This window comes from Salvelinus sp. IW2-2015, linkage group LG5, assembly GCF_002910315.2.
Source record: "Salvelinus sp. IW2-2015 linkage group LG5, ASM291031v2, whole genome shotgun sequence".
Classification (NCBI taxonomy): domain Eukaryota; kingdom Metazoa; phylum Chordata; class Actinopteri; order Salmoniformes; family Salmonidae; genus Salvelinus; species Salvelinus sp. IW2-2015.
In genome coordinates this window covers 14,530,806-14,558,359 of record NC_036844.1, presented here as the reverse complement: position 1 = coordinate 14,558,359, position 27,554 = coordinate 14,530,806, and the positions used below count along the sequence as shown (strand labels likewise).

The window sequence follows — 27,554 nt, the reverse complement described above, 5'->3', positions numbered from 1 at the left end:
GATATTTCTGGGATGATCCAGGAAGGGTTACTTACAGGTAGTCCTGGCATCCCAGGTGTTCCTCTTGGCCCAGAAGGTCCAATATTCCCCTGGTGGGAAATAATAGATCATGAAACGTTGATAAACAGTTATCAACGAATCTTTTCAGAAAGAAAAAGAAAGCAAAAAAAACTTGGATAGATCACTATTGGTTCAATGAGCCTCATGGCTTTTGGTAACTGTCACTAATGGCTATGGTGCTATCATTGAGAGTTCTTGCTATAGATGGTTTGAAAGGAAGAGTGTGTTGAGATAATGTTGTTTCACCTGATCTCCCTTTGGACCTGTCTGTCCTGGCACCCCAACAGGACTCTGACTACCCTGTAAAACATACAGTTAGCCAGTCTGTTTGTCACGGCCCATCTCCTACTTACAGCATAGTATTTTAGGCAACGTCCTATTTCTGGAATGTTGCCAAACCTGTCTGTATGTCATTTTTCTATGGTGTTAAAACTGACACCAAGGCTTGTTTGTAGTGTCTCAGAGTAGGAGTGTTGACCTAGGATACGTTTTGCATTCTAGATTGAAGTTGATGGTGTTAGGGTTCGTTCCTTACGTCCTTCTTTGTCAATCATTGGTTCATTGGTGAAATTAGCATTATTACAATATCTTTAATTAAAATCATTCAAAAACCTTTATTAATGCAATTGTAGACAGAAGTTGACAAACAGGAACATAGCACGCATATTTCCGAGTAAGTTCTGCATCCAACAAAAGGTCTCCAGTGGTTTCATTAAACCCTAAGTCGCGCCCTGGTGATGTCACTGCCTACGTCATCATCCTCTACTCCTGGGACCAGAACCATGCCTACAAAGCTGTATAAACAGGGTCTTTATTGTTAGCTAAAAACTTAGCAGTAAATGTCCCCTCCCCCCAAAGTTGATTTATTGTGGAATGTTTGCCTAGTCTTATCTCCTTCACTCCGCTGCAGAGTTCTGTCTAAGTCACACATTTCTAAGAGGGGCCTCTTTATAATGAGGCAGAGAGAGAGAGAGAGAAAACTAAAATACAACTGTAGAACAATACTAAACTTCTACAATGAATATATCTATTGTTAATCCGTAGTCTAAAACCCTATAAATGTAAGGAGGGAGGGGTCTTAAAACCCCTCCCCTTCTATTAATAAAACATAAGCATAATCAATTATTCTGATACATCAAACATTTGTACAGACCCAAATCATGACCGCTAGGTGAATCCTGACAATGGACAGGTGGGGACCTGATCCTAGATCAGCACTCCTACTCTGAGACGTTTTATGAATACCAAACGTTTTTCAATCAAAACGTACCTTTAGGCCATCACCCCCTGGTGGACCGAGCGGCCCTATGTCCCCTTTCTCTCCCTGTAGGGGGGAACATATATGGTAAATAAGGCTTCACAATGCAACTCTCTGATTCACTAGTATCAATAATTAAATTCTATTCCTACCTTGCTCCCTTTATCACCCTGATCCCCTCCGTCTCCTCGCAAGCCTGGGATTCCCTGAGAGAGAAAATACGTCAGCTATATATCAATCATCAGTCGACCTAAAGCATTATCACGTAACAATGCTTTACTCTAATGAAACAACACTGCTCACAGTGAAGTACATCAGATACTATCTCTGCCTGGGGTTGAATGAAGAAATGGTGAAACAGAGCGTGGATGATGACAGTCCTAATTGATGAGACAGTATCAATCTGTTGGACTTACTATAGACCCTGCCCATCCTGGAGGACCAATCAATCCCACATTTCCCCTTTTCCCCTGTAGGAATGACAGGACACAACGTTCGTGCACACCATGATATGTATAATATACAGCATGGTTAAGAGATTGGAGTGTGGGTGTGTGTGTGTGTGCATGTGCGTGTGTGACCCTTCACATCACCCGACCTCTGACCTTTGGTCCTCTCTCTCCTCTTGTGCCCCTGATTCCAGCCTTGCCTCTTTTCCCCTGTGAATGTTTACAATGTTGGTGAACGAGGCAAGGGTAAAACACACTGACAAATCTTGGTTGTGTCCCAAATGACACCCTATTCCCTTTGTAGTGAGCTACTTTTGAGTGCATCCCTCATCTTTCATTCATGAACCTGGATAATCTATTTTCCTAGAATACAACCCCTTTTATTCACACTGTGAAATTGAATGGATTGAAGGAGGGAGCCCTCACCCTCCTTCCGATGTGACCTGTCTTTCCAGGTGATCCATCTCTGCCGTCATCTCCCTGTTGAGCAAACACAGCATCAACAAACAGGAGGATATAATCTAGCCTCTGTGTGCACAAGTGCCCCAGAGAGGTGAGCTGAATGCAGGGCAGTGCCAGACTTGAGATTGGGTTTCACAGTACAAAGAGGAGAAGGAATGAGAAAAGGATAATAGAGAGATGGAGCATCTTGATCTCACCTTCTCTCCTTTCAGTCCCTGTTGTCCCTCAGGTCCTTGGCTTCCCCTGACACCCTGCAACATTCAACACAATAGAATGACTTTAAGAAACATCCACGATGTCAGAGAAAGCTTATCAGGTTGAAAAAATATAGGTGACCTTCTGGTAGTGCTGTTAGTTTTACATACTGAAGATGACCATTTGATACTGCTTGAGGTCATCATTATCGGCTAGACAACAAACCCAGAAGGAAACCCGCTGCTGTAGGAGCCTAATGCAGTTACATCATCCATGGCATCCCTGTGCCCCACCCTTGTGTCTGTGTACTCACCAGCACCCCAACGGGACCTTCTGGCCCCTGGGCTCCCACCTCACCCTGTAGCCCCTGTGGTGGGAGAGGAGACAATAACAAACAAGGAAAAATGAAGCCGAAACAAATAGTATGTCTTTGAGGAAAGATTTTTCTAGCCTGAGTGCCAGACATGTTTGACTTGACAATGAGCAACAGAGTTGGCAAGTGCACAAACAGATCTGGGACCAGACTAAGATGTCGCTGCTCTTTACCTCTAAACCAGGAAGTGCTGGTGGCCCTCTGATGCCTGGCAGACCGTCGAGCCCCTAGAGAGACCAATACAAAATCAAATACCTTGAAGACTTATCTATTTCTGATTTATTGCACGGTAGAGTATATTATGAAAATTATATTTATAATAAAACCAGACATTGAATTGGGGTTAAATTGGGCACTGTCTATTTCACCTGAACTGATGTGTTGCTTTAGGGGCCTAAGGGCCAAACTGGCAGCAACACAATGTGCTCACCTGTTCTCCTGGCTCGCCTGATCCCCCTGGCTCCCCTTTTTCCCCGTCTGGCCCTGGCTCACCTTTATGGCCCAAGTCTCCCTCAGGCCCAACCTTCCCAACTGGACCCTGCAATGTACACCACACCAGCACATGGATAATGCTATTTGTAGGGGAATCACTGGGAATATGATTGACTTGAATAGACGGTGGTCTAAAAGACACAGACCTGTGCTCTTGGCTTCCCTGGGTCACCTCTGACCCCTGAGACTCCAGCCACCCCCTGAGAATACAACAACAAGACAACATGAAATTATACCAAAAGGACAAATGCCATTCACCCTGCATACAATATCAGTACTGTAGTAATTAGGTTATGAAGCGACTGTTACCGGAGGCCCTGTTCTGCCAGGACGTCCGATGGCTCCGCCAGACCCAGACTGGCCCTAGAGAAAGAGAGAGACAGAGAAAGCAGATGGGAATTACAGGTCTGCTCTGAAGTAATTGCTTGGATTTTTTTGGGGTAGTGGAAGCGTTTAGTATTTCCCTGTCCTAAATTGCTCCTCCATTTGATGTGCAGGCCAGGGAATCAAGTCATTACCTTCTCTCCTTCAGGTCCATCTGGCCCTGGAGGCCCCCTGAGGCCCATGATACCCTGAGAAGAAGTAGAAGAGACCAATGAATCACCGTTACCCTGACAACACTATGTCCAACCGTCTTTCCTCAATTCCTCCCATCCTATCTCCTCGCCTCCTTCTCAACCATATTGGAGGACTAGATTCAAGGTCCCTCCCTTCAGGTCTTCTTCTCAAATCGGTTTTGAGAAAGAAGCAAAAAAAGAGGATGTGAGGAATCGAGGAAAGATAAATTGAGAAAGAGCCTAACAGAGCAGAGAAGTCTAATCTATTGGGAAATATATATGCTCATTGGACATGGATCAATTTGAGTTAATGTCAACAAGAAATGTAGAACTTCGAGTGACATATACTGTAGTAGTATCTGATAGTGGTCAATACTTGTCAGAGAAAAACACGTACATTTCATTGACATAAATATCGCTTCCTGCCTCACCTGTAGCCCTGACAAGCCTGCAGGTCCTAGTCCTCCCATAAATCCTGGCTGACCCTGGTGGACACAGCACAGACGTGGAGCAACAGTCATCAAATTGACCACCCAAAGCCACATCTCAAAAATCATATTGAAAATCACTTCAGTTGATTCCATTTGATGGTTTCAATGTGTGTTGAACATAAGCTAGAATGTGCAGCTCACTATGTATTGTCATCTGAGCACTCACCATAAGTCCGATGTGGGCCTTTTCTCCTTTTGGTCCCTTCTCCCCATTCTCCCCCAGCGCCCCCCATGGACCATTCCGCCCTGTTGGCCCCAGAGGCCCCACATCACCCTGCAAATAACAGCCATGTCAGTCAGACATCACCATGATGTAATTTCAACCAGATTTCAACCTGTTTGTAATGACGTTCTTTCAACCAGATTTCTACCTGTTTGTAATTACGTTCTTTCAACCAGATTTCAACCTGTTTGTAATTATGGGTAGGCCGTCATTGTAAATAATAATTTGTTCTTAACTGACTTGCCTAGTTAAATAAAGGTTAAATTAAAATTAAAATAAAAAATACATTTCAACAAATCTTCAACCTGTTTGTAATGATGTAATTTTAACCAGTTTTCAACCTGTTTGTAACCACTACCCACCCCCTCTATGGCCCTGTCAATAATTTGTGTCCAATGCAATAGATATGAATAGAATAGATATGTAGTATACGTACAGCACATTCACATTGATGCTGTGTGCCGAAAAGTCAGTGTTTGTTTACCTTCTCCCCTTTGAAACCTGGACCACCAGCATCGCCAGTAGGTCCAACATCACCCTAAGAACCAAATGAGACATCTCAAGAGTTACACTGCAGAGTATATTGTATGGTCTGGTTGTGTGTATGATGCTTGGGTAAAGGGATATGTACTACATACAGTAAGTGCACATGTGAGAATCTACAGGTGATGGTTCAGGTAGGTAGCGTAGACATCAACTGACAAAGGCACGCTCACCTCTTTTCCCATTTGTCCACGAGAGCCTTGCAACCCTTTGAGCCCCTGTAGGCCTCGATCTCCAGGCTGCCCTGGAGGACCAAACTTCCCACAAGGCCCTAGGTCCCCCTAGAATACATGTGAAGTAGAAGAAGAAGTATTGAGAAGTGAAAAATATATTTAAACCATGTGTTTGTAGAGGCATCATTGTGTCAGTATCACTGACCTGTTCCCCTTTCGTTCCTGGTGGCCCCTCCAACCCTGATTGGCCAGGAGTACCCTGGAAACAGGAAACGGAAGAGAACTATCACAAAACGCACCTGCCTGAAACATTAGACTTCCTATTCGAAGTGTGTTCTACCAACCTGTTCCCCATCCAGTCCAGGAGGACCAAGATCCCCATGAGGTCCCAGCATACCCTGACATGTTCCAAAAACAATGTGGTTAAACACACAGCACATCAAACATTGCTAGATCATACATATTTAGGGTTGCAGAATTCCGGCAACTTTTCCAAATCAGTAGGGAATAAGCAGGAAATCCGGAATTCTCCAACCAGGATATCTTGAAAACCGGAACATTTTGGGGAAAGTTACCGGAATTTTGCATCCCTAGACATAATATTGTCATCATGTCATTATATTTGCTGTACTTACCATTTCTCCTCTTTCCCCTGCTGGTCCTATGAGTCCACCAGCACCTGAAATTCCCTGGGAATTGGACCACATAGAGTTTAAAATGGTGGACAACACAGCATCACACTGAAACATGGCTAAAGGGCTGTGCTTGGTATCCCAAACCATGCCAAATAAGCATGCGATGGYTGACGAACCGTAAGCCATCTAATAAATTACTAATACATTGATTGATTTCACCTACTGAACCCTGACAAGAAATCCATCCAACAGGCATCAATGTCCCATACGAGATTATACAGAGGTTCTAGAGGTTACAGTCCTCAGAGGTTGTTTAGAGGAGAAGAGAGCAGCGGCTGGAAAGTACCCACTCACTGAGGTTCCTGCTGGTCCGTCAGGACCTTGTGTCCCCGGAGGCCCTCTGCTTCCCCTGGGCCCCGGCTTCCCTGTCCCTCCATCTGAACCCTGCAGACCCGGGGGTCCCTGGAACACACATGTGAGGATTGGTCTTGTTCCCATTGTATATTGTGTCTAAACTTTTGGTCTGGCCAAGCAAGACTAACTATACATTGACAGTGTATTATAGAGCATGGATCTGTAAGAACATTTGGACTGTTGATGGAGTGGTGATAAGGCCTGTTCTGCTTTAACTCACCTGTAGGCCCCCTGACCCTGTGGGTCCCAGATCCCCCAMCCGACCCTGACGAGAAAACCAAGAGAGATCATTAAGGAGGAAAAGCATGGACTACAAAATACAGCCAATGACCATCACATTGCGGATTGATTTTTCAAAGGAGATATTTGGGAAATGTAGTTCTGGTATTGGACACTTCTTTGGACACTGTGTTAACTAACCTCCAGACGAGCTTCAATGCCATACAACTCTCCTTCCGTGGCCTCCAACTGCTCTTAAATGCAAGTAAAACTAAATGCATGCTCTTCAACCGATCGCTGCCTGCACCTGCCCGCCGTCCAGCATCACTACTCTGGACGGTTCTGACTTAGAATACGTGGACAWCTACAAATACCTAGGTGTCTGGCTAGACTGTAAACTCTCCTTCTAGACTCACATTAAGCATCTCCAATCCAAAATTAAATCTAGTATCGGCTTCCTATTTCGCAAAAAAGCATCCTTCACTCATGCTGCCAAACATACCCTCGTAAAACTGACCATCCTACCGATCCTCGACTTCGGCGATGTCATTTAAATAATAGCCTCCAACACTCACAGTGCCATCCGTTTTGTCACCAAAGCCCAATATACTACCCACCATTGCAACTTGTACGCTCTCGTTGGCTGGCCCTCACTTCATACCCGTCGCCAAATCCACTGGTTCCAGGTCATCTACAAGTCTTTGCTAGGTATCTCAGCTCACTGGTCACCATAGCAGCACCCACCCGTAGCACGCGCTCCAGCAGGTATATCTCACTGGTCACCCCAAAGCCAATTCCTCCTTTGGCCGCCTTTCCTTCCAGTTCTCTGCTGCCAATGACTGGAACGAACTGCAAAAATCACTGAAGCTGGAGACTCATCTCTCTCACTAGCTTTAAGCACCAGCTATCAGAGCAGCTCACAGATCACTGCACCTGTACATAGCCCATCTGTAAATAGCCCATCCAACMACCTCATCCCCATACTGTATTTATTTATCTTGCTCCTTTACACCCCAGTATCTCTACTTGCACATTCATCTTCTGCACATCAATCACTCCAGTGTTTAATTGGTATATTGTAATTATTCTGCCACTATGGCCTATTTATTGCRTTACCTTCCTTATCCTACCTCATTTGCACACTGTATATAGACTTTTTCTACTGTATTATTGACTYTATGTTTGTTTATTCCATGTGTAACTCTGTGTTGTTGTATGTGTCGAACTGCTTTGCTTTATCTTGGCCAGATCGCAGTTGTAAATGAGAACTTGTTTTCAACTAGCKTACCTGGTTAAATAAAGGTGAAACAAAAAAAAGAAATAAAAATTGATTGACCAATGTGATTGAGGTTGATCTCACCTGAGGTCCTGGAMGGCCTCTCTCCCCAGGAGGTCCTGATAAACCCTATAAAATACAGCCCAGTCAGCACAGACTCAATACACCCAGCACCCAAACTAACGCCAGACTCAATGAAGTTGTCTACAAGGACTTGTCACATACAGTATGTGGACTTGTCAATGACAGCACAGTTACTTACTGGAGGTCCAGCCTTCCCAGAAGGACCAGGCAGGCCTCTCACGCCGGTCTCTCCCTGAGACACAAATACACCGTCAGTCGCAATAACGACTAAACATTTCAAAGGAGCTACACATAGAAACACGTGATTCTGGTGCAGGTCTGGTATGGCCGTTTGGAATAATCACTGACTACATAACTCATATGAGTGTCCTTACCCTCTCTCCCATGTGAGCTGTTGTACCACGCATTCCCACGTTACCCGGGAAACCCTGGGGGCAAGAGAGACACGGGAGTGGTAATATAAGGACGTTGCACACACACACGCACACGCGCACACGAGGACAAAACAGAGACATTCTCAGTGTGCTGATCAAACCCTTTGCCCTATACGCCCTACAGAAGCATCACTTACATATGTGCCTACTGAGCCCTGTGGGCCCTCCACACCTTCCTTCCCAGTGAAGCCCTGATGGAGAGAGACAGCGTCACACACACACACACACACACACACACGGTTCAAAGTTGTCCTATTGAGAATCACATTAATCACTTTCTTGTTAAATGTGTCACTGACCCTCTCTCCCAGAGGCCCAGGGATACCTGTTGGTCCTATCCGTCCAGGTGGGCCCTGTCAATGAGACAGTAGTCACTCACACTGCACGCTGTGTGCAGATGGCCTCAGTCCCCAACACTAACTCTGTTCATGGCTCATCATTGCAGCTAGTAATTGATTATTTAGGCATGTCTGCCAGATCATTGTGCATGTTTATGATAGTAATATCCACAATCAATGTCCTATGATTGTTGGTGGAACACAATAACTTAAAGTGTCTGATTGGAATAAACTTTGAGGCCTTCTAGACTCACCGGAGGTCCTGAGGGGCCATCTGGACCTGGCTCTCCAGCAATGCCCTGGAATCCCTTGAGCAAGGACAAGGAAGGCGAAAGAGTGATGGAAAGAGTAAGAGGAGAGAGGAGAATGAGAGAATGATGGAGAGAGGAAGAAAGAAGAGAGCTTATCGCATGGGTGTACTCGATTAGAACATTAAAATGCAAATAAAAAACGAATTGGAATTGATTACATATAATACAATGAAAATGTTTGCACAATGCTGTGAGTCGATTCAGAGTTTATAAATGTTTTGCTATTCAGCTGTTTAATCTACCGCTTAATGACTTTGTAATCATGAGTTAATTGGACCAACTATATGCAGGCTATTCAGTAATTYTTTCTCTGGTTATGTACAGAGGTTAACTGTACCCAATTTAATGGGCTACCTCGTCCATCTTTGTTACCAATAATACCACCTAATAATATAAACATCAACAATGGAGTAATGTCTATGTTCCTGCAAGGAACATTAAATCAAAGAACAACTTTRAGCTATCTAAATTGGAAATCTAACATTTTTATTTTGTGGTTTTTATGGATATGTCGATGATGGCAGTGGCATATAACTTTATCAAATGGATAATCAATTGGTGATAATGCCCACATGCCAAATCATTTATCTTAGCCATCCCTCTTCCTCTGCTTCCTTCTCCTGTCTCCCCTCAGTGTTCTCTCTGCCTGGTGAGGAGTCTATATTTAAGCAATAAGGCCCGGGGGGGTGTGGTATATGACCAATATACCACGGCCAAGGGCTGTTATGCAAGACGCAACACAGAGTGCCTGGATACAGTTCTTAGCAGTGGTATATTGGCCATACACAAACCCCTGAGGTGCCTTATTGCTTTTATTAATTGGTTACCAACATAAGTAGAAAAGTAAAAATAAAATGTGTCATACCTGTGGTATATGGTCTGATACACCACGGCTTTCAACCAATCAGCATTCAGGGCTCAAACCACCCAGTTTATAATACAGTATATAGCTGAGGTTGAAGAACAATACACTGGCCAGATCACAGACCCTCTGGAGGTGACTGACTGGGCTAGAAACCACTTTCACGCCTCCTCATATTGTATTATCCACACCCCACACACTCATATGTTTATGTGAGAGTGTGTGTGTGAATGCACAGGTGTGTGTGTGTGTGCGCTCGTGCGTGGGAAACCATCAGTGTGTGTGGCGGCGATGCAATATCACTGACCTACGCCCTCACACTCCTGAACCTTTTACAGCTCCCGTTTACAAGCATGGAGAGACACCTGATATCGTTAACTAGCTCGGTAGCAAGTACTTTTCTGCCCTATTACATTTTTTGGGCCTAGTCTGCGTTTGTTGTGATTGCCTGGTCACAAAATCATATAAAACCCATCATATATTTCAGGGGTGTCCTATAAAATGTGACACAGTGTTTTTATTTGCTTTCCTTCAGCACCTCGCACTGCCCGGTCAAAAATAGCTGAGCTGGGAGAATTACAGTATATCATTGACCAACCAATGAATTTAAACATAATGAGACTGACTATAAGAWGTTCTTAGAGTTACTAAGTCTCATGGTGACCTTTACTTGAACCACATGTATTGAGTATGAGTCTCTACGATAAGCCTATGTATACTGTTAAAGTATCTTCTTGGTTTTACCTTTAMGCCTTTACTGCCAGCTATTGCCACTGAACCAGAGAGACCCTGCAACACGTGAGAAACGAGTGTCAACTCAATAGACACCAACAGAGGTCATGCACTGTATACACAAGCATTAATGTGAATAAGAGACATAGCGCTGACCATTAGCAAATACAGTAACTCCATAACTACACATTATAAACAAGGACACAAATGCCATTCATCTTGTTATATTCATGTTAGAATGTAATGAGATGAGGTTGAAATTGAGGAGGGATGAATTAAAGTTGAGAATGCATATTCCGGTTTGTCTGCCCCACATGCAATGACAATCACTTGTGAATATGTCACACGAAGCAGGGTTGTGAAGATTGCCATCTGCTGTTCAGAACCAGAATGACTACAGTTGTTCACAACTCATTATCTGATTCTACAGAAACCCTCAGGAGTAGGGTTGCAAAATTCGGTAACTTCCAGGAATTTTCCATCTGAATTCTGGAAACACAGGACAACCCTACTCAGGAGACATTTTACTATAATCCTTTCTGATTGCACCTATACTTTTCTTCAGCAATACTTTCAAATATCTGCCAATATATGCAGTGCAGACAGGAAAAAATCTGACAAAAGAAAAACTGTTGATTGGCAGTCTATTTTGTGTACATGGCTCAGTGTATGCAGTATATACAAGCACAGTGTTTTCAGGGGTGTGATCACTGTATTGAAATATGATATAGAATGGGAACCTGTGTACCAGGCTTTCCTTCTGGTCCCTCTGTCCCGGGAGGGCCTGGCAAGCCCTGTTGGAAACAAGTGGAAACACACACACACACAATAATAAGTGTACTGTGATTCCGTCTTTCATATTTGTTTTTAGTCAGCTCCATTAGATAAGCCCGTACAACCTTGGATACCCTTTATCACCAAGCAAGTGTTAGCATCTGGAGTTTTAACACRGATATATATATACACTGCTCAAAAAAATAAAGGGAACACTTAAACAACACAATGTAACTCCAAGTCAATCACACTTCTGTGAAATCAAACTGTCCACTTAGGAAGCAACACTGATTGACAATAAATTTCACATGCTGTTGTGCAAATGGAATAGACAACAGGTGGAAATTATAGGCAATTAGCAAGACACCCCCAATAAAGGAATGGTTCTGCAGGTGGTGACCACTTCCTATGCTTCCTGGCTGATGTTTTGGTCACCTTTGAATGCTGGCGGTGCTTTCACTCTAGTGGTAGCATGAGACGGAGTCTACAACCCACACATGTGGCTCAGGTAGTGCAGTTCATCCAGGATGGCACATCAATGCGAGCTGTGGCAAAAAGGTTTGCTGTGTCTGTCAGCGTAGTGTCCAGAGCATGGAGGCGCTACCAGGAGACAGGCCAGTACATCAGGAGACGTGGAGGAGGCCGTAGGAGGGCAACAACCCAGCAGCAGGACCGCTACCTCCGCCTTTGTGCAAGGAGGTGCACTGCCAGAGCCCTGCAAAATGACCTCCAGCAGGCCACAAATGTGCATGTGTCTGCTCAAACGGTCAGAAACAGACTCCATGAGGGTGGTATGAGGGCCCGACGTCCACAGGTGGGGGTTGTGCTTACAGCCCAACACCGTGCAGGACGTTTGGCATTTGCCAGAGAACACCAAGATTGGCAAATTCGCCACTGGCGCCCTGTGCTCTTCACAGATGAAAGCAGGTTCACACTGAGCACATGAGCACATGTGACAGACGTGACAGAGTCTGGAGACGCCGTGGAGAACGTTCTGCTGCCTGCAACATCCTCCAGCATGACCGGTTTGGCGGTGGGTCAGTCATGGTGTGGGGTGGCATTTCTTTGTGGGGCCGCACAGCCCTCCATGTGCTCGCCAGAGGTAGCCTGACTGCCATTAGGTACCGAGATGAGATCCTCAGACCCCTTGTGAGACCATATGCTGACACATGCACATTTGTGGCCTGCTCGAGGTCATTTTGCAGGGCTCTGGCAGTGCACCTCCTTGCACAAAGGCGGAGGTAGCGGTCCTGCTGCTGGGTTGTTGCCCTCCTACGGCCTCCTCCACGTCTCCTGATGTACTGGCCTGTCTCCTGGTAGCGCCTCCATGCTCTGGACACTACGCTGACAGACACAGCAAACCTTTTTGCCACAGCTCGCATTGATGTGCCATCCTGGATGAACTGCACTACCTGAGCCACTTGTGTGGGTTGTAGACTCTGTCTCATGCTACCACTAGAGTGAAAGCACCGCCAGCATTCAAAAGTGACCAAAACATCAGCCAGGAAGCATAGGAACTGAGAAGTGGTCTGTGGTCACCACCTGCAGAACCATTCCTTTATTGGGGGTGTCTTGCTAATTGCCTATAATTTCCACCTTTTGTCTATTCCATTTGCACAACAGCATGCGAAATGTATTGTCAATCAGTGTTGCTTCCTAAGTGGACAGTTTGATTTCACAGAAGTGTGATTGACTTGGAGTTACATTGTGTTGTTTAAGTGTTCCCTTTATTTTTTTGAGCAGTGTATATATTACTGAGAAGACAGATCTTTCCCTCCACACACACCAGTGGAGGCTGCTGAGGGGAGGAGTCCATGGAATTTTATCAAATGTATGGTTTCCATGTGGTTGATACCATTCCATTCACTCCATTCCAGCTATTACTATGAGCCGTCCTCCCCTCAGCAGCCTCCACTGACACACACACACACACACACACACACACACACACACACACACACACACACACACACACACACACACACACACACACACACACACACACAGATCTGCTGTTCTGCCAACATAGATATTGCCAATTGAGGCGTACACTTTATTTCTGATTTGTCAAGTATAATGAAGTATTTGCAATGCAAATTGATCAAGTAGATGGCTCCACTAGTGTTTGTCTGTGAATGTTCTGTGCTTACCGGTTGACCAGGCTGGCCAACATTCCCTCTCTGACCCATGCGACCCTGGGTAAAAGAGGGCAGTGCCAATCAGGACACCATTCAAATATCAAGAGCAGAACTTAAATCACACTTTACTTAATACTAGGGTTGCAAAGTTCCAGAAACTTTCCCATAATTCCCAGAAATTACAAATCCTAGAAATGCTGGATAACCTGGATATTTTGGAAATTTTACTGGAATTTAGCAACCTTCATAAACACATTCAATGGGAGAGTGCCCTACCTTGGTTCCTCTGTGTCCAGGCTTGCCGTTGCGCCCATCTGTTCCTCTATTCCCCTTCAAAGAACAGAGATATTTAATACACTACATGTCCCAAATGGCACCCCATAGGACTGGTCAAAAGTAGTGCACTACACAGGCCGGGAATAGGTTGCCATTTGGGAAACACTATTTCAGGACATGAAATCCACAGTTTAATCATCATTTTGACTAATCCTAACAGGCAGACTGATGTTACTGATCTTACAAAATGTTACATTCATTATGATGCATTCCTTTCTGAAGTATTCTCTGACCTTCAGCCCCTCTCTGCCCAGTTTTCCCTGAGGGCCAGTTTCTCCATTCTCACCCTGAAAGACAAGATCCAAAATCCATCAGTCTTCCACTGGTAAAGTGTCAGGCTATAACTTTAGATAAAGTGATAAGGCAGAGAGGCTGCCTACCTCAATGCCTTTAGTGCCAGGTTGACCTTTGAGCCCTGTAAAGCCAGGGGGGCCACTGGGACCCCTCTCTCCCTGAGGCCCTTGGATACCCAAAGCACCCTGAACACCCTGAGAGATAGAACAAGAGAGAGAGAGAGAGAGAGACAGAAACAGATAACAGGGTAACTCACAATAGACGTAAAAAGTATGAATCAACAGCTTTAGTTTTGCGGAATGTGTACAGGTCTCCAGAGACCGGGTTCTTACTCTCTCCCCCTTTGGTCCAGGGTCTCCCTTATCCCCGTCTGGTCCTCTTTTGCCCTGTGGAGGTCAGAGGTGAGGGGTCAGTTGTCAGAGAGGGGTCAGACGAGGGCAAGTAAAGTAAGTAGCTGAAAAGCATGCAACCTGGTCCTTCATAGTGTTTTGAATCACTCCAAGGACAGCACAAAAATGGATTCCATCTAATTKAAAATAAATGTCAGTAAATGCAGTACTAATACTTACAGTAATACCAGGGAAACCCATTAGACCTTGTGTTCCCAGTGGGCCCTTCAATCAAAGAGTGACAGAGAATGGATTGAAGCGTTCGTTCCTTTTAGTTCATTTTTCTCACTTCAAGTAGAGGATGGAGAGAAATCATGGCTCCAACAAATCTTCCCTTTCATGATGATCTTTTGTCTGATCTATAGCCACACTTCGGCCACACTGACTGACAATGTAAACTGACTGACACATTTTTTAWGATACACCATCTGATAACAGCATAATATAAGAGATATACAGTGCTTTCGGAAAGTATTCAGACCCCTTGACTTTTTCCATATTTTGTAATGTTACAGCCTATCTAAAATATCTGAAATAAAAAAAGAATTACTAATCCGCAGKAATCTACACACAATACCCCATAATGACAAAGCGAAAACAGGTTTCTAGAAATTGAGCTCATGTGCATCCRGTTTCCATTGATCATCCTTGAGACGTTTCCACAACTTGATTGGAGTCCACCTGTGGTACATTCAATTGATTGGACGTGATTTGGAAATGCACACACCTGTCTATATAAGGTCCCACAGTTGAGGTCGAAGGAATTGTCGGTAGAGCTCCGAGACAGGATTGTGTCGAGGCACAGATCTGGGGAAGYGTACAAAACATTTCTGCAGCATTGAAGGTCCCCAAGAACACTGTGGTCTCCATCATTCTTAAATGGAAGAAGTTTGGAACCACCAAGATTCTTTCTAGCGCTGGCCGCCTGGCCAACATGAGCAATCGGGGGAGAAGGGCCTTGGTCAGGGAGGTGACCAAGAACCTGATGGTCACTCTGACGGAGCTCCTGAGTTCCTCTGTGGAGATAGGAGAACCTTCCAGAAGAACAACCATCTCTGCAGCACTCTACCAATCAGGCCTTTATGGTAGAGTGGCCAGACGGAAGCCACTCCTCAGTAAAAGGCACATGACAGCCTGCTTGGAGTTTGCCAAAAGGCACCTAAAGGACTCAGACCACGAGAAACAAGATTAAACTCTTTGGCCTGAATGCCAAGAGTCACATCTGGAGGAAACCTGGCACCATCCCTACGGTGAAGCATGGTGTTGGCAGCATCATGCTGTGGGGATGTTTTTCACCAGCAGGGACTGGGAGACTAGTTAGGATCAAGGCAAAGATGAATGGAGCAAAGTACAGAGAGATTCTTGATGAAAACCTGSTCCAGAGCGCTCAGGACCTCAGACTGGGACGACGGTTCARCTTCCAACAGGACAACYACCCTAAGCACACAGCCAAGACAACACAGGAGTGGCTTCYYAACAAGTCTCTGAATGTRCTTGAGTGGCRCAGCRAGAGCCCAGACTTGAACCCGATCYAACATCTCTGGAGAGACCTGAAAATAGCGGTGCAGCMACGCTCCACKTCCAACCTGACAGAGCTTGATAGGATCTGCAGAGAAGAATGGGAGAAACTCCCCAAATACATGTGTGCCAAGCTTGTAGCGTCATACAGTAGAAGACTCAAGGCTGTAATCYCTGCCAGTGGTGCTTCAACAAAGTACTGAGTAAAGGGTCTGAATACTTATGTGAATGTTATTGCCGTTTTTTAAATTTGTAATATTATTAGCAACAAAAAAAAGAAAAATCAGTTTTTGCTTTGTCATTATGGGGTATTGATTGTAGATTGATAAGGACTGTAACCTTTAGAATAAGGATGTAACCTACATTAACAACATTTGGAAAAAMTCAAGGGGTCTGAATACTTTCCGAAGGCACCGTAGTCTGTGTAGAATTTAGTGAAAACTYGAGGAGCTGTCAACCTAAACATCGCCTAGAAGATGTCTGGATAACAGCCAGAGTAAAACTCACATGCAAACCGCCTGGGGATGGGATCTATGGCATTCTAGCAGTTTACAACCTCTCCAAATGAGTCATTTGATATCATATGAAGATACAGTGTGGCCATCATCCAGACATAAAAGTGACCTTGACTTGCCCATTTTAAAGTGTGTTTACTTTCTTAAGTTAGAGCCTTTCATCCATTAGCTTAGACCAGCTCTACCACAACCCATCYAAGCTAGAAGATGTAGGACATGGGATACACAACGCGTATTATAATCTGTAGCCTAACACATGAGTTCTGCCACATGGGCGCACTGTGAGGTTGCTGTGTGAGTGTGTGTCTCTGGCAGGAAAAGTGGGGTGAAGGTGGTCAGTCCATTGGGTACTATGCTACTCACCATGGGRCCCTCGAACCCTAGCTCACCCCGGATACCCATCATCCCCATTGGTCCCTGAGGAAGACAGAGAAAGGAKGGAAGCAAGGGGGTTGGAGAGAGACAGGTATAGTAGTTTGTTTTACTAGAGCAGAATGAACTTTACCAGCGAAGAGAGGAGCGACTTACAGGGTCACCTTTCGGACCAGCGGCACCACTCATCCCAAGCTGTCCCTGTGAAAATATAAAACCGTACAGATTACCTTTAACCCCAGATATTAGACGTTACTGTGGTGAGAAATCCCTACGAAAAACACGTTTCCAAAGACCATCATCTGGTCCCAAGTCTCTGTTAGGGAAAGTTGTGCAGCTGATTGAGACTGACCTGAATTCCTCTGAGACCTGGAGGCCCACTCTCACCATCTAAACCCTGGGGCCCCTGGTGAAATAAACAGAAATATTTCCTTTATAGTCTAACAAGCATAGAGCATGGAGTTCTGTTGAATGTGACCCAACTTCAGGCAAGAAAACACAACAAGACAAACGTCTCCTCTTACCTGCGGGCCTCTGGGGCCAACAACTCCAACAAGGCCCAACTCTCCCTAGAAGATAAATGCAGGTTACCTTTGGCAAAGACTGCTGTCCCCATAAGAGAACCCTTTTTGTTTCCAGGGAGAACCCTTTTGGTTTCCAGGTCGAACTCTCTGTGGAAAGGGTCCTACATGGAACCCTAAAGAGTTCTTCCTGGAACCAAAAAGTGTTCTTCTATGGGGACAGAGGAAGAACCTTTTAAAGTTCTAGATAGCACATTTTCTTCTACGAGTGTACTCAGAAAGAGCTACCAATAAAATACCGTAGGTGCTAATTTTATACATGATCTAAAATAATGGGAGGACCGTCGTCTCCTGGGATCAAAATGTAATCTCACCTTTGAGCCGTTAACTCCCTGAGCGCCGACAGAGCCTGTGAAACCAGCGGCTCCCTGCGCAAAACAAAAATACACACACTGAGTGATATGATGTGGGATGACTGACATACAGTAGCATTTGGAATTAGGGCCCATTAGAATACTGTGTTTTACTGTACGTTGGAATACATAGTAGGGAAAGTCCAGACTCCTGTTGCCTGTCTACTCACCATTGACCCAGGAGGCCCTGGAGACCCATCAAACCCAGCCTCCCCCTGGAGAGTCACAAACACATGGACACAAGTTAATGACACACTCAACTTTAGTGATAAACAATGGCCAGTAAGTACCAGTTTATTTGTTTGTAGTATTGTTACTGTGGTTCACTCACATCAGGGCCGGGGGGSCCCTCTGGGCCAGTGGCCCCTCTGACTCCCTGAGGTCCCTGAAGAGAACACAGACACAGTAAACCTTTAGGGTTCTGGTCAAAAATAGTGCACTATAAAAGGAATAGGGTGCTATTTGGTACGCATACGGTGAGAGAAACACTTACACGTGGACCAACAAAACCGTGACGGCCTGGTAAACCAATGGAGCCCTACAGGACAAACAAAGATCACATCCTAAGCTTTCAATTGAGAGGACTATTCACACAAAAGTCATCAGCAACATACATACTGAGCATTACAGGGATATGAGAAAAGAAAATCAAGATAAATGTAATGTAAACTGATGTGAACGGTACCAGAACAGTCAGATCTCATAGTACTTACTCTTACCACTAAGAGGCAGCATATTCAAAGTAATAACATTGACTGGTAAAGACTGGAGATCGATATAAGTCAGTCTGGTACTCTAGTAATTACGAAACAATCATACTTCAGTCAAAATTACCTTCTCGCCCGGTTCTCCCATACGGCCTCTTCGACCCTTAGCTCCAATAAGGCCCTATAAGGCATTATAAAGAATGTTAAAAAGCATTATACATACAGTACCAGTCAAAAGTTTGGACACACCTACTCATTCCAGGGGTTTTCTTTGCTATTTTCTATATTGTAGAATAATAGTGAAGACATCAAAACTATGAAATAACACATATGGAATCAAGTAGTAACCAAAAAAGTGTTAAACAAATCAAAATATATTTTATATTTGGGGTTCTTCAAAGTAGCCAACCTTTGCCTTGATAACAGCTTTGCAAACTCTTGACATTTTCTCAACCAGCTTCATGAGGTAGTCACCTGGAATGCATTTCAATTAACAGGTGTGCTTTCTTTCCTTCTTAATGCATTTCAGCCAATCAGATGTGTTGTGACAAGGTAGGGGTTGTATACAGAAGATAGCCCTATTTGGTAAAAAACCAAGTCCATATTATGGCAAGAACAGGTCAAACAGCAAAGTGAAACGACAGTCCATCATTACTTTAAGACATGAAGGTCAGTTAATCAGGAAAATTTCAAGAACTTCGAAAGTTTCTTTAAGTGCAGTTGCAAAAACCATCAAGCGCTAAGATGAAACTGGCTCTCATGAGGACCACCACAGGAAAGGAAGACCCAGAGTTACCTCTGCTGCAGAGGATAAGTTCTTTAGAGTTAACTGCACCTCAGATTGCAGCCCAAATAAATGCTTCACAGAGTTCAAGTAACAGACACATCTCAACATCAATTGTTCAGAGGATACTGTGTGAATCAGGCCTTAATGGACAAATTGCTGCAAAGAAGCCACTTCTAAAGGACACCAATAATAAGAAGAGACTTGCTTGGGCCAAAACACACGCGCAATGGACATTAGACCAGTGGAAATCTTGGAAATTGGAGATTTTTGGATCCAACCGCCGTGTCTTTGTGCAACGCAAAGTAGGTGAACGGATGATCTCTGCATGTGTGGTTGCCACGTGAAGCATGGGGGAGGAGGTGTGATGGTGTTTTGCTGGTGACAGTATCAGTTATTTATTTAGAATTCAAGGAACACTTAACCAGCATTGCTACCACAGCATCCTGCAGTGATACGCCATCCCATCTGGTTTGCGCTTAGTGGGACTATAATTGTTTTTCAACAGGACAATGACGCAATACACATCCAGGCTGTGTAAGGGCTATTTGACCAAGAAGGAGAGTGATGGAGTGCTGCATCAGACGACCTGACCTCCACAATCACCCAACCTGAAGCCAATTGAGATGGTTTGGGATGAGTTGGACCACAGAGTGAAGGAAAAGCAGATAACAAGTGCTCAGTATATGTGGGATCTCCTTCAAGACTGTTGGTAATGCAGTCTAGGTGACGCTGGTTGAGAGAATGCCAAGAGTGTGCAAAGCTGTCATCAAGGCAACGGGTGGCTACTTTGAATAATCTAAAATATATTTTGATTTGTTTAACCTTTTTTTGGTTACTACATGAGTCCATATGTGTTATTTCATAGTTTTGATGTCTTCACTATTATTCTACAATGTAAAAAATTGTAAAAATAAAGAAAAACCCTGGAATGAGTTGGTGTGTCCAAACCTTTGACTGGTGCTATACGTACTTCATAGAAAGTGTTAACGACTTATGCTCTTGATTAGTAKTCTCCATTAGACCCATGTTTCAGAATTCATAATGCCAATGTTTCACTGTCCAACCCCCTTACCTCCTCCCCCTTTTCTCCTTTGGAACCGCCGTCTCCCCTGTACCCGAAGGGTCCCTAAGCAAAACGAGACAGCAATCATTGATATAATCAGAGATATAGCATCCGAAATGACACCCTATTCCATATATAGTGCACTACTTAGGGAAAGTAAGARCCTGGTAGGGCTGTAGCCGTCACAACATTTTGTCAGGCGGTGAAGCAAATAACTACTGGTCTTACGGCAATTGACTGTTAATTAACATAAACACATTTAGCATCTCCTGGCTTCCACGCACTTGTAGCCTACAAGCCACTGATGCAGACCTTTGGAACAACTACATTTAAAAAAGTCGAATAAATCCATGTAATATAGCCTACACCGTCACAATAAATCCATTATTTATTTTAGACAGGTCTAAAGAAACATGATATGAAGAAAATGTAGTCTACTTCAGAAGAACAGAATAGTATACTCTGAGTTGTCCGTATATTAGGTCCTCACCTGGCTATGTCATACAGCTGTGGGCTACAATAGCTCATTTAGCAGACAAGATTTGCATAGAATTCCGTGCCATTATTTTATATAATTTTATAGTATGAAGAATACAGTTGAAAAAAGCTGAATAAAATAGAAAGGATATTTTCTCCAAAGGATTTGAGGGACTGCYCTATTCTGTGTTGAGCAGTTAACAAAGAAATAGGTACTCCTATATGCTTCATTTAGAGTTCTTAATGTAACTTTAGTTGTTCTACAAACGTTGGGCTATATGTTTAGATTTTTAATACATTGTAAGGCTGCATGATATGACTCTAATGATGATTTGAAAAAAGTTGCATGAAAGGCTTATGCTCTGCTTTGTTTTTTTTGCGCAGGCTGTACACACTTCATCAGTCTCTCATTCACAATTTGACCAGTACTTGTTAATGCCTCGAATTTCCTGGTGAAATCTCCTTTGTGTGTCTGTAATGCCCCCTAAAAAACTCCATGTCTTTTGRGGCCAGTGGCCATTGTGACCTTGAGTTGAATATAATAATTATAATTCCCTTATCCCAGAGTGCTGTGTGCTCCGAAGCACCTCTCACTCACATGGCTCTCCATCACGTGATCGCGTCTTTCTCACAGGCTACAAGAGAAGACAGAAACATTGGGGACACAACTGCGCGGGTCCTTACCCAATTCCGTGGTGCATATTGAAGATATTGGAAGAACTGTCCACATTTACTTTTTGTCAGCCAACAAGATTAGTAGGCATTACGAACAGCGAAAGCACTAGCCTACGTCAATCTACTATCCCCGATAGTACAAAAGTTTACCTATTCTATTCTGTGCGAGAAATAAATATTCCAAACATAGTGTGGGACAATGTTTGGAATAATACAACCACTAGCATCCCAAAACTTTTTTAAGCATTGAGGCTGAAACAACAGATCAGAACATTTAGCTTAAAATGTTGATAAACTATCAGGATATTTCTTCACATTATAAGCACAGCAATGTGCACACGGCAGTAGGCTATAAGCGTGAATGTTCCATTAGCGGGAAAACACCATTATCAAAAGTGACCGCAAATGTAATTACGCATGTAATACTTTGATTATAAAGTTGCATTGTTATGGTGAAAATTATCTTCCCCAAACGTTAAACTCACGCGCTGCTTATGAATGCCAGTTAGCCTCTACACCCCTTGTAAAGCAGATTCATGTGCTTAAATTTAAGAAGTTATTTTGCCACTTTACAAACCTTATCAAAACATATAGGCCTATGGGTTAGGCTACATGAGGTGTGTGACTATGATTAGAAAAAGTCAACAACAAAAAAGGCATTGTTTCTTGCCTTACGCTGGGCATCATTCACAAGTGATAATATATACTTCACAAGTGATAGGCTAATATTGTCACCTATCAGACTATTGTTAATTTAACCGTGTCTTTACATATACTAAATAATATACAGTGCATTCGGAAAGTATTCAGACCCCTTGACTCTTCCCACATTTTCTTAGATTACAGCCTTATTCCAAAATGGATTAAATCAAATATTTTCATCATCAATCTACACATAAAAAAGCAAACAAAGCAAAAACAAGTTTTTCAAAATTTTTGCAAAAATCGAAAATATCAATGGACATAAGTATTCAGACCCTTTACTCAGTACTTTGTTGAAGCACCACTGGCAGCGATTACAGCCTTGAGTCTTCTTGGGTATGACGCTATCAGCTTGGCACACCTGTATTTGGGGAGTTTATCCCATTCTTCTCTGCAGATCATCTCAAGCTCTGTCAGGTTGGATGGTCTCTCCAAAGATGCTTAGGAAAAGCTCTAGGAAAAGTATTGGTGCTACCAAACATATTCCATTTGAGAATAATGGAGGCCATTGTGTTCTTGGGGACCTTCAATGCTGCATACATTTTTTGGTACCCTTTGCCAGATCTATGCCTCGACACAATCTTCTCTCGGAGCTCTACGAATGATTATTTCGACCTCATGGCTTGGTTTTTGCTCTGACATGCACTGTCAACTGTGGGACCTTATATAGACAGGTGTGTGTTTTTCCAAATCATGTCCAATCAATTGAATGTACTACAGGTGAACTCCAATCAAGTTGTAGAAAAATCTCAAGGAGGATCAATGGAAACAGTATGCACCTGAGCTCAATTTTGAGTCTCATAGCACCTGGGTCTGAATACTTATGTAAATAAGTTATTTAAGTTWTTTTTTTTTATACATTTGAAAAWAATTCTAAAACCTGTTTTCGCTTTGTCATTAAGGGGTACTGTGTGTAGAATGATAAGGAAAAACAATGATTTAATACATTTTAGAATTAGGTTGTAACGTAACAAAATGTGGAAAAAGTCAAAGGTCTGAATATTTCCCGAATGCACTGTATGTGTGAAATTTGTTTTGATTTAGAATGGACCATTAATATGCACCTGTCTCGAAACAGGGGAGAAAATAGATGTCATCTATGCACTTAAAAAGTGAATGGAGGACACTTGTCCCATGGTTCATTTTCATGCCAGCCAGGTAGGCTTTACTCCTGTTGTAAAGAGAAGCAATGTGCTTAATAGTAGGAAAGTTGAGATACAGTATATAGTAGGCTTATCCTATAGACAGATGATGGGATCCTCCTCTTTTTAATAGAGGCCATCACTCTGTTTTAGAAATGTTGCGCAACATGAGGTCATGGGTTCTCATGAAGTGTTTGATTAGATTTTCAATTACATTTGCATTGATGTCAGAGTGATTAGAGGGACAATAGAGTGCTGAATACCAGGCAGTTAGCAAGTTTGTACAAATGACCATCAGCAGCATCAGAGCTTGGAGAAGCCTAATTACCGTGACTAAACGGTTTGACTGCCTTCATGACTCGTGACCACCGGTGTGGCGGTAATATGGTCGAGTAACAGCCCTAGGCCCTGGTTAAAATTAGTGCACTAAATAGGGAATATGGTGCTGTTGGAGGCTAGAATGGTTGTTTCTGAGAACAGAAAGTTATCACGTAATAAGTCACTGAGTGGTGCCCTCACCTGTCGCCCGGGATCACCCAGCGTCCCAGGCTGACCGTCCTGCCCATTCGCTCCATCTTTCCCATGGAGCCCTGCTCTGCCCGCCACGCCATTTGGCCCCGGCTCACCCTGCAATACAATAGATACCATCACCCAATCAGAGGCTGTGGACTGTGACAGAAACGCCACCACCCAATCAGAGGCTGTGGATCTGTGAAAGAGACAACATCACCCAATCAGAGGCTGTGGATCAGTGACAGAGACACCACCACCCAATCAGAGGCTGTGTGGACCTGTGACAGTGAAGAAGCATCCCAAATGGCACCCTATTTCTATAGGGCACTGGTCAAAAGTGGTGCACTATATAAGGAATAGGGTGCCATTTGACGAACCCCCTGGCACTATTCCTGCCCAACAGGGTGGCACTGAGAGCTTATCAAGAGGATGAGAAGCTAGACTTCAGACCTCCTTGTCATCAATAACACTGCTCTGCAAACAGGTGGAGACCATGTACAAATCTGAAAGCTTAAACACCTGTTAGCAGTGTGGAGTCTGTGAACTGTTATATTTCTGGGCCTGAACAGTGATTGATATTGTACATTTATTTATTGTATTTAACCCTTATTTTACCAGGAAAGTTGACTGAGAACACATTCGCTTTTACAGCAACAACCTGGGGAATAGTTACAGGGGAGAGGAAAGAACCAATTGGAAGCTGGGGAGGATTAGGTAGCCATGATGGTATGAGGGCTAGATTGGGAATTTAGCCAGGACACCGGGGTTAACACCCCTACTCTTACTATAAGTGGTATGGAATCTTTAGTGACCACAGAGAGTCAGGACACCCGTTTAATATCCCATCCGAAAGGTGGCACCCTACACAGGTCAATGTCCCCAATCACTACCATGAGGTATTGGGATATTTTTTTTAAACCAGAGGAAAGAGCGCGTCCTACCGGCCCTCCAACACCACTTSCAGCGGCATCAGGTCTCCCATCCAGGACCAACCCAGCTTAGCTTCAGAGGTAAGCCACCAACGTAATGCATTTTTACATATACATTTTACATACACATTTTACATACATGGTACTTTTATATAAAGCAATTACATAACAATAATTCATTACCAAACATAAACTCTTTAATCCCGCCGCTCAGCCACTCTCAGCCCATCCCACCTATCACCATAGACCACCCTGGTTGGGTTTCCATGTGCCATATATTTGTCAATTGTGCTGTGATGTTTTACATAAATGTTGAACCTTTCTAATCGTATAGTATCCACAGATTGTGAGCTAATAATGAAACCTTTCCTATGAGTATTATTATGTTATTTATATAGCGCAGCTATCAACATTTTTGTCCTCAAATGAAACTGGTATATATTTCTATTTATGCCAATTCCTTTCAGCCAATTTGTATCTTTAATATACAGCAGGCGAACAAGTTCCCTACTTTCTCGCTTTTTCCACTTGCCTCCATTTTTGTGGTAGTGTTGCAATCAGGTACTTACCTCTCCCTGGTTCAGAATCATATCTATGTTTTGCTAACTTTCTATCGAAATGTATTGTGGTAAGTTCCTTTATATTTTTGAGATGTGAATACCAAGTACGTCTACTTCACCATCCGCCCATTTTATTGGTAAACTCCAAGGTAGTGTAAACACTGTGTCTTTAACGTCCAATACTTAATATGGTCACACTTGTCATAATTAGGTTTTTAGTCCATAGACGCTAGAAAGTGATCAAAAAAAATCCTTCCGTCTTCAAGAGAGCGAGAGTTGCACCCCTTCTGAAAAAACCTACACTCGATCCCTCCGATGTAAACAACTACAGACCAGTATCCTTCTTTCTTTCTCTCCAAAACTCTTGAACGTGCCGTCCTTGGCCAGCTCTCCTGCTATCTCTCTCAGAATGACCTTCTTGATCCAAATCAGTCAGGTTTCAAGACTAGTCATTCAACTGAGACTCCTCTCTCTGTGTCACGGAGGCGCTCCGCACTGCTAAAGCTAACTCTCTCTCCTCTGCTCTCATCCTTCTAGACTATCGGCTGCCTTTGATACTGTGAACATCAGATCCTCCTCTCCACCTCCGAGCTGGCATCTCCGGCGCGGCCCACGCTTGGATTGCGTCCTACCTGACAGGTCGCCCTACCAGGTGGCGTGGCGAGAATCTGTCTCCGCACCACGTGCTCTCACCACTGGTGTCCCACAGGGCTCTTTTCTAGGCCTCTCCTATTCTCGCTATACACAAGTCATTGGCTCTGTCATATCTCACATGGTCTCTCCTATCATTGCTATGCAGACGACACACAATTAATCTTCTCCTTTCCCCCCTGATAACCAGGTGGTGAATCGCATCTCTGCATGTCTGGCAGACATATCAGTGTGGATGACGGATCACCACCTCAAGCTGAACCTTGGCAAGACGGAGCTGCTCTCTCCCGGGGAAGGACTGCCCGTTCCATGATCTCGCCATCACGGTTGACAACTCCATTGTGTCCTCCTCCAGAGTGCTAAGAACCATGGCGTGATCCTGGACAACACCCTGTCGTTCAACTAACATCAAGGCGGTGACCCGTTCCGTAGTGTTCATGCTCTACAACATTCGCAGAGTACGACCCTGCCTCACGCAGGAAGCGGCGCAGGTCCTAATCCAGGCACTTGTCTCTCCCGTCTGGATTACTGCAACTCGCTGTTGGCTGGGCTCCCTGCCTGTGCCATTAAACCCCTACAACTCATCCAGAACGCCGCAGCCGTCTGGTGTTCAACTTTCCCAAGTTCTCTCACGTCACCCCGCTCCTCCGTCTCTCCACTGGCTTCCAGTTGAAGCTCGCTCCGCTACAAGACCATGGTGCTTGCCTACGGAGCTGTGGGGGAACGGCACCTCCGTACCTTCAGGCTCTGATCAGGCCCTAACCCAAACAAGGCACTGCGTTCATCCACCTCTGGCCTGCTCGCCTCCCTACCTCTAGGAAGTAAAGTTCCCGCTCAGCCCAGTCAAAACTGTTCGCTGCTCGGCACCCCAATGTGGAACAAACTCCCTCACGACGCAGGTCAGCGGAGTCAATCACCACCTTCCGGAGACACCTGAACCCCACCTCTTTAAGGAATACCTAGGATAGGATAAAGTAATCCTTCTAACCCCCCCCTTAAAGAGTTAGATGCACTATTGTAAAGTGGTTGTTCCACTGGATATCATAAGTGAAATGCACCAATTTGTAAGTCGCTCTGGATAAGAGCGTCTGCTAAATGACTTAAATGTAAATGTAAATCAAGATCTTCAATGAGACAGTACAGGGATCTAGATTGCGGACTTATGAAAAAACTTCAGTCATCGGCATACATTGACACTTTAGTTATTATCCCCAGGATTTCTAACTCCTTGATGTTCTAATTGTAATAGTGAGAAAGACTTGCCACGATGGTCATTCACACACACACAACACAGCCATTCTCCACGCCACGTGTGTGCCACAGTCCAGACACCGTATTGTCTTGTATTGGGGAGGGAGAGGAAGTGTTTACAGCTGTACCCAAAACCTCAGCAGTCTTTGATGTGGGCCATCTTGTTAGGCCATAGCGTCTGTGCTTTACTTTATTGCTCAGTCAGCTAAGGTCTCTGACAGGCTAAGACGCAACACGGCAAAGACT

At 44.1% G+C, this 27,554-nt stretch overlaps 1 protein-coding gene across 1 annotated transcript in view; it reads right to left on the bottom strand.

Annotated features, from left to right (window-relative positions):
- LOC111964505 (collagen alpha-2(I) chain-like) overlaps nucleotides 1-27,554 on the bottom strand; it is a 131,438-nt gene that overhangs the window by 6,000 nt on the left and 97,884 nt on the right. Inside the window, exons 13-60 of the mRNA XM_070443566.1 lie at nucleotides 23,924-24,031; nucleotides 20,418-20,471; nucleotides 18,686-18,739; nucleotides 18,345-18,389; nucleotides 18,183-18,236; nucleotides 18,022-18,066; nucleotides 17,813-17,866; nucleotides 17,442-17,486; nucleotides 17,270-17,323; nucleotides 17,074-17,118; nucleotides 16,909-16,962; nucleotides 14,693-14,737; nucleotides 14,456-14,509; nucleotides 14,210-14,317; nucleotides 14,063-14,116; nucleotides 13,770-13,823; nucleotides 13,506-13,550; nucleotides 11,322-11,375; nucleotides 10,594-10,638; nucleotides 8,931-8,984; nucleotides 8,638-8,691; nucleotides 8,476-8,529; nucleotides 8,279-8,332; nucleotides 8,083-8,136; nucleotides 7,905-7,949; nucleotides 6,546-6,590; nucleotides 6,266-6,373; nucleotides 5,912-5,965; nucleotides 5,621-5,674; nucleotides 5,482-5,535; nucleotides 5,277-5,384; nucleotides 5,045-5,098; nucleotides 4,504-4,611; nucleotides 4,278-4,331; nucleotides 3,808-3,861; nucleotides 3,599-3,652; nucleotides 3,436-3,489; nucleotides 3,228-3,335; nucleotides 2,971-3,024; nucleotides 2,738-2,791; nucleotides 2,427-2,480; nucleotides 2,194-2,247; nucleotides 1,924-1,977; nucleotides 1,735-1,788; nucleotides 1,471-1,524; nucleotides 1,331-1,384; nucleotides 307-360; nucleotides 36-89 (exon numbers count right to left, since the gene is read on the bottom strand). Coding sequence (XP_070299667.1) covers nucleotides 36-89; nucleotides 307-360; nucleotides 1,331-1,384; nucleotides 1,471-1,524; nucleotides 1,735-1,788; nucleotides 1,924-1,977; nucleotides 2,194-2,247; nucleotides 2,427-2,480; nucleotides 2,738-2,791; nucleotides 2,971-3,024; nucleotides 3,228-3,335; nucleotides 3,436-3,489; nucleotides 3,599-3,652; nucleotides 3,808-3,861; nucleotides 4,278-4,331; nucleotides 4,504-4,611; nucleotides 5,045-5,098; nucleotides 5,277-5,384; nucleotides 5,482-5,535; nucleotides 5,621-5,674; nucleotides 5,912-5,965; nucleotides 6,266-6,373; nucleotides 6,546-6,590; nucleotides 7,905-7,949; nucleotides 8,083-8,136; nucleotides 8,279-8,332; nucleotides 8,476-8,529; nucleotides 8,638-8,691; nucleotides 8,931-8,984; nucleotides 10,594-10,638; nucleotides 11,322-11,375; nucleotides 13,506-13,550; nucleotides 13,770-13,823; nucleotides 14,063-14,116; nucleotides 14,210-14,317; nucleotides 14,456-14,509; nucleotides 14,693-14,737; nucleotides 16,909-16,962; nucleotides 17,074-17,118; nucleotides 17,270-17,323; nucleotides 17,442-17,486; nucleotides 17,813-17,866; nucleotides 18,022-18,066; nucleotides 18,183-18,236; nucleotides 18,345-18,389; nucleotides 18,686-18,739; nucleotides 20,418-20,471; nucleotides 23,924-24,031 — 2,835 coding nt within the window. The remainder of the gene's footprint in view (nucleotides 1-35; nucleotides 90-306; nucleotides 361-1,330; nucleotides 1,385-1,470; nucleotides 1,525-1,734; nucleotides 1,789-1,923; nucleotides 1,978-2,193; nucleotides 2,248-2,426; nucleotides 2,481-2,737; nucleotides 2,792-2,970; nucleotides 3,025-3,227; nucleotides 3,336-3,435; nucleotides 3,490-3,598; nucleotides 3,653-3,807; nucleotides 3,862-4,277; nucleotides 4,332-4,503; nucleotides 4,612-5,044; nucleotides 5,099-5,276; nucleotides 5,385-5,481; nucleotides 5,536-5,620; nucleotides 5,675-5,911; nucleotides 5,966-6,265; nucleotides 6,374-6,545; nucleotides 6,591-7,904; nucleotides 7,950-8,082; nucleotides 8,137-8,278; nucleotides 8,333-8,475; nucleotides 8,530-8,637; nucleotides 8,692-8,930; nucleotides 8,985-10,593; nucleotides 10,639-11,321; nucleotides 11,376-13,505; nucleotides 13,551-13,769; nucleotides 13,824-14,062; nucleotides 14,117-14,209; nucleotides 14,318-14,455; nucleotides 14,510-14,692; nucleotides 14,738-16,908; nucleotides 16,963-17,073; nucleotides 17,119-17,269; nucleotides 17,324-17,441; nucleotides 17,487-17,812; nucleotides 17,867-18,021; nucleotides 18,067-18,182; nucleotides 18,237-18,344; nucleotides 18,390-18,685; nucleotides 18,740-20,417; nucleotides 20,472-23,923; nucleotides 24,032-27,554) is intronic.